General features: G+C 42.4%; 1 protein-coding gene across 1 annotated transcript; it reads left to right on the top strand.

The window, feature by feature from the left end:
* The first annotated feature begins 3952 nt into the window (after positions 1–3952).
* ASCL4 (achaete-scute family bHLH transcription factor 4) lies at positions 3953–10982 on the top strand. Its single transcript, XM_061125428.1, has 2 exons — positions 3953–6941; positions 7137–10982. The coding sequence occupies exon 1, from the start codon at positions 6342–6344 to the stop codon at positions 6864–6866; it is 525 nt and encodes a 174-aa protein (XP_060981411.1). The 5' UTR covers positions 3953–6341; the 3' UTR covers positions 6867–6941; positions 7137–10982.
* Positions 10983–15288: the final 4306 nt, after the last annotated feature.

The following is a 15288-nucleotide window of genomic DNA, read 5'->3' as shown; positions in this document are numbered from 1 at the left end:
CAGAGGCACATCCAGTGTTTTGGACGAGAGCTAAGAGAGGTGTCAACTAACATTAATATTTCCCTTCCTTCTCAGAAGGAGAAGTTGAGGGAACTAATCACTGAACGTTTGGCAGGTCACATTGGTTCCGCTCTCCTGTTGAGGACAAATAGAAACCTAAATCAAGAAAGTCTCCATATCACAAGAGAGAGACACTTTTCCCTAAAATGTCACATCAAACCTGGGGCCTAGGGAATGCTGATGTCCTATAAAAGCTAAATAATTTCATTCTGGTTTTCCATTCTGCCTATTTTTTTTTTGAATAATTATTTCAGAAGTGTATGTAAACATACACTGAAGCTGAAGCTCCAATACTTTGGCTATCTGATGCCAACAGCTGACTCATTGGAAAAGACCCTGATGCTGGGAAAGATTGAAGGCAGAAGGAGAAGCAGGCAACAGAGGAAAAGATGGTTGGATGGCATCACCGACTCGATGGACATGAGTTTGGGCAAACTCTGGGAGATGGTGAAGGACAGGGAAGACTGGTGTGCTGCAGTCCATGGGGTAGCGAAGAGTCAGACACAATTTGGCAACTGAACAACAACAACATAAACATCAGACCAGATAAATATGAGAGCTAAAACTATGTTACTGACAGAAGAAAATACAGGAGAAAACCTTTACAATCTTGATAGGAACAAAAATCAAGAACCATTAAAAATTTGACAAATTGAACTTCATTAAAATTAAAACTTTTGATCTTGAAAAGACACTGCTGACAAAATGATACATCAAGCCAGAGATAGGGAGAAGATATTTGCAAAACAAATATCCAGCAATCCTGTACGGATGTGAGAGCTGGACCATAAAGAAGAAAAGAACTGAAGCTATCAAATTGTGGTGCTGGAGAAGACTCTTGAGAGTTCCCTGGACTACGAGGAGATCAAACCAGTCCATCCTAAAGGAAATCAACCCTGAATATTCATCGGAAGGACTGATGCTGAAGCTTCAATACTTTGGCCACCTGATGCAAAGAGCCGGTTCACTGGAAAAGATTCTGATGTTGGGAGAGATTGAGGGCAGAAGGAGAAGCAGGTGACAGAGGACGAGATGGTTGGGTGGCATCACCGACTCAGTGGACATGAGTCTGAACAAACTCCAGAAGATGGTGAAGGACAGGGAAGCCTGGCACACTGCAGTCCAGAATTGGACGCGACTGAGCAACTAAACAACAATCAACCACAACAATGGAGCTTACATAATAGTGAAGAAAGACAGACAATAAACAAGTACTTAAATATAAAATATACCAGATAACAATAAACACCAAAAAATATGGCAAGGAATATAGCCAGAAAGTGCCCAGGGATAGGAGCAGGAACTTTAAATACAGTAGACAGAAAAATTGTCATTGAAAAGGTGACATTTGAACCGAAAGAGATGAGGGAGTGACCCATGTGCATGTTTGGAAGAATGTTTCACTCAGAGGGAACGTCAAGTGCAAAGTCCCAGAGGCAAGAAAATCCCTGATAAGTGTGAGGAACTGCAAGGAGGCCAGTGACACTAGCGCTGGATGGTCCAATATGGGAGCCACTGGCCACATGTGGTTATTGAGCCCCTGAAATGTCCCTAGTTAAAACTGTATAATTTTAAATTGTGTCATTTTATCTTCTAAGGAATATGTTACTGGCCCCAGTTCTTCACTCCTCTTCTAACCATGCCCTTTGCAAAGAGACTTCATAGCTCAATCATCCTAGGAAAAAGAGAAAAAGCTTTTTTCTGCCCCTTGATTCTGAGTTTGCATGTTAGACGTATACTACAATTCAGCTTAAATCTTTGCCCCTCAGGCTCAAGAATTAAATGATTGTTTATTGTCTTAAGCTACTGATTCTTGGGATGGTTTATTTGATGGCCATTCTGAGAGGCTGCCTGCCTTTTCCTGGATACCACTGATTTCCTGCTTTGAACTTTGGAAACCGTTACATGGGTATAAAAGTAAGCACTGGTGTTTGGAACATGGATGCAATGAACGTGAACTTGAGCAAACTCCGGGAGATGCTGAGGGACAGGGAGGCCTGGCGTGCTGCAGGCCATGGGGTCACAAAGAATGGGATGACTGGACAACTGAACAACAACAAGTTCCAAGTATTTGGTTTAACTTTTCTAAGGGTTGCAGAATGGCTTGTTTTCAAAATGGAGTGGGTACGGGACTAGACCTGGGATAATTTTGTGTGTTGTATGGACTTAAAAAGCAGAACATGCGTGTGGCTGAACTAATTCCATTCCTCAGATTTTAAGAAGCTACATGAATTTCAGTGGATGATCACCTAGGCTAAAAGTGCTGAAGGAGCCTGACTTTGCTCAGGCTTGGCAGTAAAACACCTCTATTTGAGACTGAGTAGAATCAGAAATTGGGGGAGAATAATCTGTGGAGTTTAACCAAAAAAATGTTGATGTTGATATCTTTGAATATAAATCTATAAGGTAAGGTTATTTAGGCTCTAGGTTTTAATTTATCCTTTACTGTTGTTTAGTCATTGTGTCCAACTCTTTTGTGACCCCATGGACCATAGTCCACAATGCACCTTTGTTCATGGGATTTCCCAGACAAGAATACTAGAGTGGGCTGCCATTTCCTACTCCAGGCAGTATTCCCCACCCAGGGATCGAACCCACATCTCCTGCATTGGCAGGCAGATTCTTTACCACTGAGCCACCAGGGAAATCTAAATCTTATTTCTATCACGAGGTAATAAAACATGTTTCCCTGTTCCCCCTGTGGCAGCTGGTGCAAACTGCAGGTATGGTGCCAGGAAGGTGTGCAGCCACTGGTTTAGGAAACCAAAATCTGCAATATGATATCAAATACTTCACAAAAAGAGCCAGTCTCTTAACCCCACATGCTTAAAGCAGATGATAAGGGACCCATCTGAGTTTTAGGGGTGGAAAGTTAGTTTCCTTGGCCTTAGAGATATCTTTAAATCTACTGACCCTGACCTTTGGGGGAATCTATTCCCCCTTTTACAAGCAGATCTAAATTGGACTACACAAACCTAGTCCTAAGCATTCTTGGCAGTTTTGCATATCTGTTACTTGATCTAGCCAGTCTTAAGAAAGACATTTTTAAAGTTGGAGAGAACATTTGTCTGGATCAAAACTGACTGGGGAGTGACTGGAAGTCGGAAGCTATTCTTTTGATCTCTTATGTAAAAAAGAAGGCAGTTCCTCCCCCGGACCAAGACACCCTACTCCCACCACACACACATATACATACTCACATCATGCGAGTAAAACAGTGCTGCTTTCATTGGAAAAGCCACTTATTTCCAAAGCAGTTGCACCTTGAAAAAGTGTAAGAAAGAGTGCAGCATTCTTTGTCTACCATGTAGACCATGTAGTAATCATAATATTACTACACCCTATGAAAACACCACTATGGGATCAGGATGTGACTATTTTTGATTGTGATAGTAGTTGTGGAAAGAGCTTTCCCGGTGACTCAGTATAAGGAACTGCCTGCAATGCAGGAGACAAGGGTTCAATCCCTGGGTTGGGCAGATCCCCTGGAGAAGGAAACTGCAACCCACTCTAGTATTCTTGCCCGGGAAACCCCATGAACAAATGTGCCTATCAGGCTACAGTCCATTGGGGTCACAAAAGTCCGACACTAAATAACAACAAATTAGTAGTGGGGGAAAAAATCCTGTAGATACTTATTTCTCAGAGAGAAAATTTTTAAGAAGCCGGAAAACCTGGCTCAAGCACTTTAAATTATGTGATAAATCTGTTGATTTGCGTCAAACCAGACTATCATTTGAGTTTTTTATATATTTTATTTTAGTATTTTAAACTTCACTAGATCAGAGAAAAGCAAAAGTAATATTTGTTTTCTGTAATAATTTAAATAGTAGAAAGATCCATAAAGTAAAATGAACCACCGCCCCCCCATCCCCAATACAATTTAGGCAGCCAATGATAAAAGTTTAGTATGTGTTTTTCTAACTTTTTCCTCTGTGCTCACACAGACGCATATAATGACAAATGCATCATCCAGTTTAAGTTCATGCTGTGTGTTAACTCTACCATTTGCTTTTTTTTTTTCTCACTTAACACGTTATGGTGGCCATTTCTGCAATTTCTTATGTGTAGATCTAATCCATTATTTTTAATAGCATAATGTTCTAACAGTATTAGCCCTTTCTCTACTGATGGACATTCAGCCTATTTCCATTTGTTTTCTTGTTTTAATCACTGTAAACAATGCTGCAATAAATATTATTATATGTAAATCCACACTGGTGCATTTATTTTTGCAGGATAAAACTGTAGGGATCTTGAGGCATAGAATATGTGGTGTGTACTATTAATGTTAGCAGTTACTTTCCCCAAAACTTGTAGAAATGTATGTTCTGCCACTTACCAAATCCTTGCCTGTCCTGGATGTTAGCAATCTTTTAATTTTTTGCCAATCTGAGGATGAAAAATGGTATCTGTAAGTGTGCTCTCTTTTGTTCCCCTCCAATCTATTCTCTATTTGGCAGCGATCTTTAAAAAAAAAAAAAAAAAAAAACTTTACCATGTCATCTCTCTGCTCGAAATGCCTCATTTATTTCCCATCACTCTTAGAATCATGGCTAAGAGTCACGCTTGGACATGGCCAAAAAGCAACTTGTGGTCTAATTTCTGCCTCTCTGGTGGGGTTTTCGCCCAGTAGGGCTTTCCTCTCCTGAGAAATCAAGATGACATATTAGTTTGTTTGCTGGTATGAGTCTCAGAGGAAGCTACTCCTTTTTAAATGTGACTAACTTATGCCTGAAAGGAATAATTATTTCTATTTTATTTGCCTTGATGGAAGCGCTTTTCCAATTGCTTCAGGCTGATCATTTAGAGTAAACAGGGAAGCATAGTACTTGTCAAAAAAGCATGTTAGGGCGACACCTTGGCTCCTGAGGAACAGGCAGAAAGTCTGATTATAAATGTAGGGGGAGGTTGCGTCTCTTGTTTTTAAGTTGGACTTTTAAAATGGAAGCTGCCTTTAATGTGCTGGTTTGTAGAACAGGAAATCTGATTTTCAGTGTGATAACACATTCTTTGACATTAACCAGTACAGTTGGATTTTTAATGACACTTTCATCTTCAAAGCTCTTCACCAACAGGGTGGATTAATTATTCATTTTTTAGTTATGTTTTAAAAAGACAGTCTTCAAAGCCATCATCCTTTCTCCTTGGAAATGGGGCTCTCCCCCTTTCAAATGTTGCTTTCTCACCCTCAAGGGTGAAAATAAATTGCATCTCTCTCTTTTTTTTTAAACAAAAATAATACAATAGAAATATACTCTTTACACTATGGAGAGATGATGTCCTTATATCCTGGGTGGGATTAGAAGAGGTCTGGAAGCAGTGTTTAAGCTGTGTTTACAGTAAGCACTGAGAAATAACTTTGGCTAAAAGTATTTGTTACTGCTCAGCCTTTTGATGTGCTCTTAAAAAGTAGCACAAATACATCACCGCCCAGTCTTCAACATAATAATATGCAGACCCTTATATTTGTTGCTAAAGTGTATTTCTTTTCTGTTGCCTTCAAAAAATGTCTACTTGGGTTTTTTAAAGGTTTAGTTTTGGAGAAGAAAACCCTCAAACTTTCCACGAGGTCCTCCCTGACTTGACACATTTTTTAACCACAAGGGAGCAGTCTTCCCTTTGATGAGGTCTTCTCTCCAACTCTCCAGAAATGAAAGAGCAAGTGTAAGTTTGCAAACAGTCTAAAAGCTCCTTCCATTAGCCCTGGACGCCGGAAACCACAAAGGGCAGTCAAGTTTTGATTTTCAAGGAGAAAGCCTCTGGTAAACTTTCGCTCAGCCGCCAGTAGATCTGTTGGTTCCTGGGAGGAGCTCTTCTGAAACCTTGAAGATTTCTGTGTTCATGAAGACCCAGAGCGGTGGATTACAGTAATTGTAAAGCTTTTGATGGCTTTGGAAGATCACCCAGTGTTTGGTGTGCATTCTCATTTCCAGGCCACGAGATCGAAGAGAGGAACCCCTTTTGTTATCTTTTGAAATAAGAAGATCAGAAGGGAAGAGAGGGTTTGAAGTGTGGATTAGGGGGGGTCCTAAATCTTTGCCTATCACCTTCTCCTGGATCATTATAAAAAGATCGAGGAGTGCAATGAACTTAGGGAATCCTACAACGTTTTCTTAAAACTTGTTCTGAAACCTAGCTTCCGGGCCCAGAAACTTCTCCAAAAGCTGACCAGCAGTGTCAGGCAGTCTGAATGGACCAGGATCTCCGCTTTGAAGATTTTCAGTCTCATCTTCTGCTGGGAGATTCATCTCTGGGGTGATTGGTTTTCTCTTTGGCGAATGATGGAGAAACGTCCACAGGCCGGACTGCTGACCCGGCCGTATCACCTGCGCCGGGTGCCCCTGGGCTTGCCGAGGTCCCTGCCCCGCCTCCCCCTGCGGGACTCCTTCAGAGTCTCCGTGAGTCTGGACCCCGCGAGCTGGGAGCCGGCGCTCAGCGGCGGCGGCGCCCCGAGGCGGCCCTACCTGCCCCTCCGGCTGGACGGCGCCTTCGAGCCCGCCTTTCTCCGCAAGCGCAACGAGCGCGAGCGGCAGCGGGTGCGCTGCGTGAACGAGGGGTACGCGCGCCTCCGAGACCACCTGCCCCGCGAGCTGGCGGACAAGCGCCTCAGCAAAGTGGAGACTCTCCGCGCCGCCATCGGCTACATCAAGCAGCTCCAGGAGGTGCTGGAGCGCCACGCGCGAGGACAGGAGGGTGCGGTCGGTGCCGGCTCCTCGCGCAGGGCCGAATGCAACAGCGACGGCGAGTCCAAGGCCTCATCGGTGCCTTCGCCCAGCAGCGAGCCCGAGGACGGGGCCAGCTAGCGAGCGCCCGCCCGGCCCAGCCCGCTCCCGCGGCTCTGCGCGCATTTGGCGTCTGCTCTAAGGTTCCCTCCGGAGGTAGTTTGCGTTTGCTATCTTCCGCCCCCCCCCCCCCCCCCCCCAGAAAGAAATCTTAGGAAATAGAAATGAGTGCTCTAGGGGGAAAAAAGATTTTGACATTCTATTTGTTTCCATCCACACTCCACCACCACCCCTTGTTATGTGCCTGCAACTTAAAGATGCTAATGAAACTCTTCCTGTATCAAATAAAAGCTGTACCAGATTCAACGGCTTCCTGATGGATCAACGGGTAAAGAATGCGCCTGCAATGCCGGAGATGCCGGTTTGATCCCTGGGTCCGGAAGATCCCCTGGAGAAGGAAAATGGCAACCCACTCCAGTATTCTTGCCTGAAAAATCCCATGGACAGAGGAGCCTGGCAGAGGTAATTAACAGTCCATGGGGTCTCAAAGAGTCGGATACGACTGACTGAGCGACTATGCACGTACCAGACTCTGAACTGCTCAAAACGGTAATTTGCCACAGTCAGCAGGGGTGGGTAAATTAGGGATGTAAATACTGAAACAAAATTCAACCAAAAACCAAAGAAGAACTTTCAGAACTAACTAAATGACAGCCCTAAGATGAGAGGAAAGGTTTTCCTGCCTTTGGGAACTGATGAGAAATGCAGTGACGCCGTGCTTTGGATGAAGGTGATCCTAGGCTGACACTGGAGAGCACGTTTGAAAGAGCCAGCCAGACCAGCCTGGGCTGTTGACTGAGCGTGTTGAACCTCGGTACTAGAAAAAAACATTACATATTTGAAACATCCTGTTTTACCAAAAAGTGGCCATGTGAATAATAACATATGTTAGTATCAATGATCTTTTTGGAAGAGAACTCAGATTTGTATGAAAACTTATTTCTCCAGTTGTGTCCATTTTCCTTTCATCTCCCCTTGTTCTCACTCCACCTAACCTTCAGTTAAAGGAACACTGTGACTGTAAAATAGAAAAGGGAAAAGGACCTGCTCCTTTCAACCAGATTGAAGGGGAAGGAGGGATGGAGGCTGGTGCATTCTCAAACTTCTATCACCTTGAGGGCTTTCAACCAAACTGCAATTGAAAGAATTTGACAGTCTTTTAAAAATACTTAATTCTGGTCTTTTGTTTGTTTGTTTGTTTCCTGAGAAACAATTATAAATTCAGTAGGTAAGTCAAATGCTTGTTGACATATGAAGATAAGCTTCCTCTCGTTTGAGTCCCTCTCAAGTTTTCTAATATGCCGCATTCCCCTTTCCACAGAGACAGCTTTGCTAATAAGGGGGTGGGGAGGTGGAGGAACCAGGATAAGGATGAAAAGAGAAAACTAACAAGGGTGAGCCTTTTCCAGGTATTCACTGAAGTTCTACACTGAGGTAGGTTTTATTACCCCCTTTCTTCAGATATGTGAACCAAGGGATGCTAATAAGCAATGAACATCTTTTCAGAAATTGTGCTGCTTTTCAGATTTTGCCCAATTTATTCTCATAAATCTGTGAGGTGGGTATTATATGTATTTGGAGTTAAAAAAAAAAAAAAAAAAAGACTGGGAGAGATTACATGCCTTGCCCAGGTTAGTGTTTCAAGAATTAGCTGAGCTGAGATCTAGTCCAAAGTCGGCCTAACCCCAAAGCCCAGGCTTGCTTCTCTCTGACTTCTCTCCCCTGCCCTGTCATTTGCCAGCTGGGTGACTGAGCAAATGCTCCTTAAACTCCCTGCAACTCAGCTTCCTTGTCCTTGTCCTACTATTTCACAGAAGCGTAAATTAAAGACCTTGGTAATCTGCAAGCTACAATCCAATGATTAAGTTAGTAGTGTTATTTATTAGCTCTATGGAAAGTAGGCCTGGTTAAAAAATGATCTCTAGATGGAGTGTGATTTCCTCAGTGTTTCAGAAGCAGGGTAGAGTAAACCACTCTTCATTAGCATTCTATCTTCTATTGTAAGGTCCTAGGAGACATGACTGGTTAAATGCTGAATCCATGTTAAAATGTATTATTGATATTTATCATGATGAATTATGGGATTCTATTGTTTCTGGCTGCTCAGATAAATGCTGTACCATGATTTACCACCAAGCTTTACTTTTTCTTAAGAAGCAAGTGGCAATTTGTGGTTTGAATGAGCAAGAAACAGCTATTTTCCTACCCATTACTTAGTTACATTCTCACAAACTCCTGTAATGTATCCATTTTGTTCTCCAAGCCATTCTTACTCCAGTGGGGGTTTCAGTGAAGCAAGTACGTATAGATGAGATATATTTTCTAATTAAGAAAAAGAGAAAACACTCATGTTATTATACCTTCCTGGCTGAGTTGGAGGAGGGGCGAACTAACCACGCTGTTCATTGGAGAACCTTGAGAGACTCTTCTCAGGAGTCTTCTATAGGTGATAACACTGTTCATTCCTTTTTTCTGCTCCAGCTAATGGGCAGGCATGTTGACATTCTCTTTTCTATAGTAGTAATAATAATAAAGTATACTTTCTTAATCTGTACAGGTTATGTGGTTGCTTTCAATACAGGAAAAAAGAAATATTTTTTTTTCATTTACTTCTTCAAAATATGTGTTATGAAATGTGTGAATAAATATACTATACTTGGCGGACATGAGTGGTTTACAAAGATAACAGGGGCTTCTCTAGCGGTCCAATGGCTAAGACTTCAAGCTCCCAATGCAGGTTCAATCCCTGGTCAGGGAAGTAGGTCCCACATGCCACAACTAAAGATCCCGAGTGCTGCAGCTAAGACCTGGTGTGGCCAAACAAATTTTTTTTTTTTTTAAAAAAAAGGGGTGGGGGGAGAGGACAAAGCAGTTTTAAAACAGAACTTTCTTTCTGGATAAAATGCCTTGAGAGACATCTGGTGAGACTTTTGTTTTCAGTCCTATTGAGAATAAAGCAATGATTTTGAGAAACCTTTTGGAATAATAATAAAATCCCATGTCAATCATGTAACTTTTTTTAAAGGGGGAAAAAAAATCAGGCAGTTTTTCTGCAACTTTCCTAATGGCATAGGGAGGCATGCCAATCCAAGAATAAGACCTCTTAAAATGTTCAATCTTCCCCTTCTATGATTGAACATCTAACTAACCATGGAACAATTTGATTTTCAGGAATTCCCCAGTGGGCCAGTGGTTAGGACTCTGAGCTTTCACTGCTCAGAGGATCCAGGTCCTTTCCCTAATCAGGGAATTAGGATCCTGCAAGCTGTGTGGCAAAACTGAAAAAAAAAAAAAAGACTCAAAAAGGACAAAATTACCAAGTGACATAAACGCAATGGAGTGAATGGGAGTTTTAGGGAAATGATGCCTTCATGAAAGGAGAAACATTAATGTCATTCAAGATCTTGTTTCTTTGGATACTCAGCCCAAATATAGTAATTAATTATACTGTATTGCTTCTGGAATATTCATAACACTGATTAACAACTGTGACAACTTACCCCCACCCTGAGGGTGCAAAGGCAGAGGGGCTGTCGCGGGGTGTGGGCAACTTTGCCCTCCGGCTTGGTCTCTCACCAATCTGGTAACCTTGGGCGAGTCCCTAACTTCAGTGATCTCACGTCCCCATGCTAGAGCACATGAAGATTGGACTGCATGATCTTTTAGGCCTTCAAGCTGGAAGATGCCTTTCTTCTGATCTGTGTGAGATCCTACACTAGGGGAAACATGGTGGTAAGACAGGCCCACTTCCTGCCACACAGCTCAGTGGCTCTGTGCTTGTGTCATCTCTTCCTACTGGAAAGATCCAGTCCCAGAGCAGCCGTTTATGCTTTACTGAATCCTAACTGCTATCACAATGCTTCATTTTAAAAAGGCAAGCTTCATAATCTTATGTGGAGTAGACTTTGAAGAATCTTACGATCTGGAAGAAAAATGAACCCATTTCAACCTCAGTATGAAAAAGGGTGTGTGTTGGAACTGGTGTTCAAAATGAAAAATGTTATGACACAGAGAAAAGAGGCATTTATTTTATCTTCAAATGAGCAGAGGACTAGGAGGAAAGGCATGGGGGGATATAGCCTTAGGCATATGGAATACACTGGATTTCTCCCTAAAAGCAAGGAACTGTATTTAGAGAACAGAACCTGAGTAACAGGAGATTAGAAATGATGGTTGAGGAAAGGTTCTGGGAGGCACTGAAAGCCAGGTGAAAATAACTTGAAGTTTATTTTGTAGACAGTGGCAAACTATTAAAAAAAAAAAAATTGGGGGGGGGGGCTTGGAGAGAGGGTAAACTGTTCAGTGCTGTGGCTGAGGATCACTCTGGTGGTAGTAAGCGGCAGACCAACGGGGTATTGCAATCATGAAGAAAGAGGAAGTGAGGGCTTAGACAAAGGCCTTAAACAAAGAGGCGGTGAGAATGGGAAGGGATGGATTGGGAGATAAAGTGGGAGTAGCATTGATGGGTCTTGGCTACTCATAGAGGATGGGGTGGTGGATGAGGACGAGGAAGAAGTTAAGAGATGCATCTAGTGAGTTCTCAACAACTGAAGTCAAAAACACAAAAGAGAAAGCAGGTTGAAAAGAGACACGTCTTGTTTTGGGAGACGCTGGGTTTATAGTAATAGGTTACTCCCGTCCACAGTTGACAATGCTGACAGTGCAGTCAGGAGGGAAATCAAGGACAGCTGTAGGCTGAGAGGCACAGGCATATAGACTTGGTGACTGAACAAGAAGTAGATGAGATTTCCCAGGGAAAGAAGGCCTGCTGTGAAGGAGTGGCACAAGAAAAATGCCTTTGAAGAGGACCAAGGAGCTGGAAGGAGAAACAGGCTGTGTGAGACCATGGCAATCAAATGCAGATGTCATTTTGCAAGGAGAAGGGAGTGGACAGCATCATATGAGTCAGAGCTGTCAGGGGATTTAAATGTGAGAGGGACCCATTAGATTTAGCCATTAAAAGATCACCTTTGTGAAAGGAGTGGGGTGAGAAAACAGAGGGAAGGCTAAAGACTGCCCTTTCAAGATGCATCACAGTGAACAGAGTCGGAGAGCTGGGCTGATATAAAGGGGACCAGCTGGAGGAGAACATGGCACATCAAAGAGTTCTGAGCTTGAGGTCTTACAAACAGTTCAAGTCAACACAGAAGCCCAAGGATGACAACGTTTTTCAAGGAGTCTGAAGTCAGGTGGAGGTGAAGGTCCTAGAAACTGGCAATATTAAAGATCTGGGAGGGCACCAGATTAGAAGGTAACCAGTTGAGACTAAGGTGGGTGTTTTAAATCATTGAAGAAGATGAAGCAGATGTCTGCAAATGCCTGCCACTTGTAGGAACAGCGATGACAATGAGAAAAGGGCTGTGTGAAAAGTATGACTGTAGAGTTTAATACTGTCCTGTAAAAATGTCTGGCTTCAAAAGCATGGAATTCAGTTTTTAATGACTTCGTTAAAAAGTTGCACAAACTCCTGTGATGATACAGAAACTTAAATGATATTTGTATTTAATATTTTATAATTTTGTGATTATAATTAACTATGAAAGTTCACCGGTGTTTATTATATGAGATAATGGTAATATACACAACACACCTTGCCTGAGTCAGGCAGGAAATAACAGATGCTCAATAATTAATTTTTTCTCTGTAGCTTCTAGGGCTAAAAAAAAATTCTGAGAGACTAACTTTTACAGAACTGGTATAAAGGAGATACAATGTATCAAGGGTTGGTGAGAAAGAAAAAAACAGTCATATTTTCTTACTTTTGTAGCGACATCTGGAGACGGGAAGAAAAAATAACTTAGGAAAAAGGAACAGGGTGTGGAGGGGAGTAGAATTGAGATGCCCTTTGCCTGTTTAGATCTGGAGAGATGTCGTCTGCTTCTTTGGCCTAGCCATTTCTGATCTGTGGGTAACATAACTTCAAAGGGCTTCCCTGGTGTCTCAGTGGTAAAAAAAAAAGAATCCACCTGCAATGCAGGAGAATGCAGGAGATTCAGGTTCTATCCTTGGGTCAGGAAGATCTTCTCGAGAAGGAAATGGCAACCCACTCCAGTATTCTTGCCTGAGAAATACCATGGACAGAAGAGCCTGGTGAGCTACAGTCCACGGGGTTGCGAAAGAGTCAGGCGTGACTTAGCAACCAAACAACATACCTTCAACTCAGGACACTTGAACTTAACATTCATCCTCCTGACTCCAGGTGCTATAAACCTTAACTGAATTTGAGACCAAAGTCCCACCAGGTCTGGGAAGGTATTTCATAGGATGAGTCAGCGTTACCTAGCTATAACCAAGTCAGCCACGGTTTCAGATGGTGCATTTCAAAAGCTTTCCAAGCTGTTTGTCTAGACAAAGGTTTTCTTCAAAGCTCCCAAAGTTATTGTCTTCTCCCAAAATGGGTAACACTCCCACTTGTCACCTTGGGAATGAGACTTTCGATGGAAATGTGGATCAGTGGAATCCTTCGCAGAATGATCACTTTGTGACCCTTCGCTTTTGGCCATTGCCAGCCCTTTCATGTCCATCATGCAGACAGGCTTCTGGGAGAGGGCAGAGGGCCTGACGCTGCTTTATTGGTCCATGAAACTGTAGAACCATTCCCAGGTCTCTGATTATCATTGCTGAGTTGTGTTTGTTTTTACGCACAGGCTCTCTGGGTGGTGAGAATGATTTTTAATCTGTTCGTAGCTATTTAGCTGCGTCCTTTGCCGAAAACCTGTCAGCAGCCTTTTCTTGTTGGGTTAGTCACTGTCATTAACCATGGTCAAAATGAAACTTAAAAAAGCAGCAGAAGTGTGTCTGGACAAACTGCTTTTTGCCTGCAAAGCAAGCCTTTAGGGGGGCACTGAAGCCATTTCTTATATCCCTGACAGTAGAAACACCTCTGAAGAAGGAGTCAGATCTCAGAATCACAGAACTAGAAAGGGCCTTGGGAAATGACCTGATTCAACCCCAGGAGTTTTAGTGAGATGAAGGATTTACCCATGGGCAAAAGCATACCTGTTCTCTATTAAAAGACCTCTAGTAACAGAAATTCTCCATCAGCTGACATTTCCTGGGGGCCTACCTGACAGCAGGTTGGCCCTTCTATGTGTTATTCTCATTTGATCTTTACAACCATCCAACGAGGTATGTATTACATGTCGCTTTCATTTTAAAGATGAAGAACTAAAATTTAGGGCATTAATGTATCATACAGATCAGTGGTAGTTAAACCATCTATGGATGGCCTTCATCCATCCATTCATCAATCAGAAAATATTTACTAGTTGCCTATACGGAAGAGTCAGTAAACAAGCATAAATATGTTTTCAGGTGGCAATAATGGCCAAGAAAAATAAAGCAAGGATTTTTCTAATTCAATGACTTTTCACTCTGATTTTCAATCAACATCTCTTCTTACTATTCTAAAGCAGCCCTGTGCGGATTCAAATGACTAGACAAATCTCAAACAGAACAGCCGCTCTGAGGAGTCAAAGAAAGAAAATTAAACTTGGGAGTCAAAATACCTAGTTCTCCATGCCTGGCTCTGTCATTAGTTGGTGCCCTTCGGCAAGCTACTTGATCTTTCAGGCTACATTCCAATTTGTAATGAAGGGATAATACCTACCATGCAAACCTAATTAAATTTAAGTGAATGGCTCACATAATCCTTTCTCCCACCCTCCCTCATTTGTTTGTTGGCTTGCTTGTTTATTTATAGGTAACAAATGAATTTAGAGATGCACATTCCATAGACAGAATACAGTCCATTTGAAAAGCTGTGAGGCCCTGAAATATGGAATGGTTAGTTTTCGCAGGCTGGGTAATTTCACAGGCTAATGAGTGGGAGGATTATCCCAACTATTACGGGGAAGAGGCGGCGATGTCCAGGAATTGGGCCACTGCCCACTTTTTGGCCTTTCAGTGGTTGGCCCTAGAACTGTCATCGCACTGGTGGGTGTCATTTTGCATATGCTAATATATTACAACAAGCATATATGGAGGCTCAAGGCCCATTGGAAGTTGAAGCTTTTGCCATCTTGGATCTAGTTGGTAGTTGGTTCTAACCAGTTTTTGTCACATCCTATGGCTGTCATTCTTTTAATGGCTGTTTAAAGGGGAATGCCCCCTTCCCTCCAGTTTCATTCCCTCCTCAGAGATTTTACTCCCATATTCTAATGGGAAGCAGAGGGGTCAGTCTTCTGAGATTGCTTCAAGGCTGAGTAAGGGCATCAATCCTGCCTAGCCCTCCCTCATTTATTAAGGAATAAAACCATATGTAAAAATGCTGGGTACACTGCAAAGCAGGAATGGTGATTTTTACGTGTAAAGCACCTACTATATGCTTGGTACTTTTTTCATTTACTACACTTCTATCTGCAAGGTGCAACTGCAATCACCACTCACCTCTCTATGATATGTCCTCCTTACAACACGATCTTCAGATCACTGGTATTTCAGA

The sequence above is a fragment of the Dama dama genome, chromosome 22 (assembly GCF_033118175.1).
Source record: "Dama dama isolate Ldn47 chromosome 22, ASM3311817v1, whole genome shotgun sequence".
Lineage (NCBI taxonomy): Eukaryota > Metazoa > Chordata > Mammalia > Artiodactyla > Cervidae > Dama > Dama dama.
Note: the sequence above shows the minus strand (reverse complement) of the source record. Positions and strands in the feature narration are given on the sequence as shown.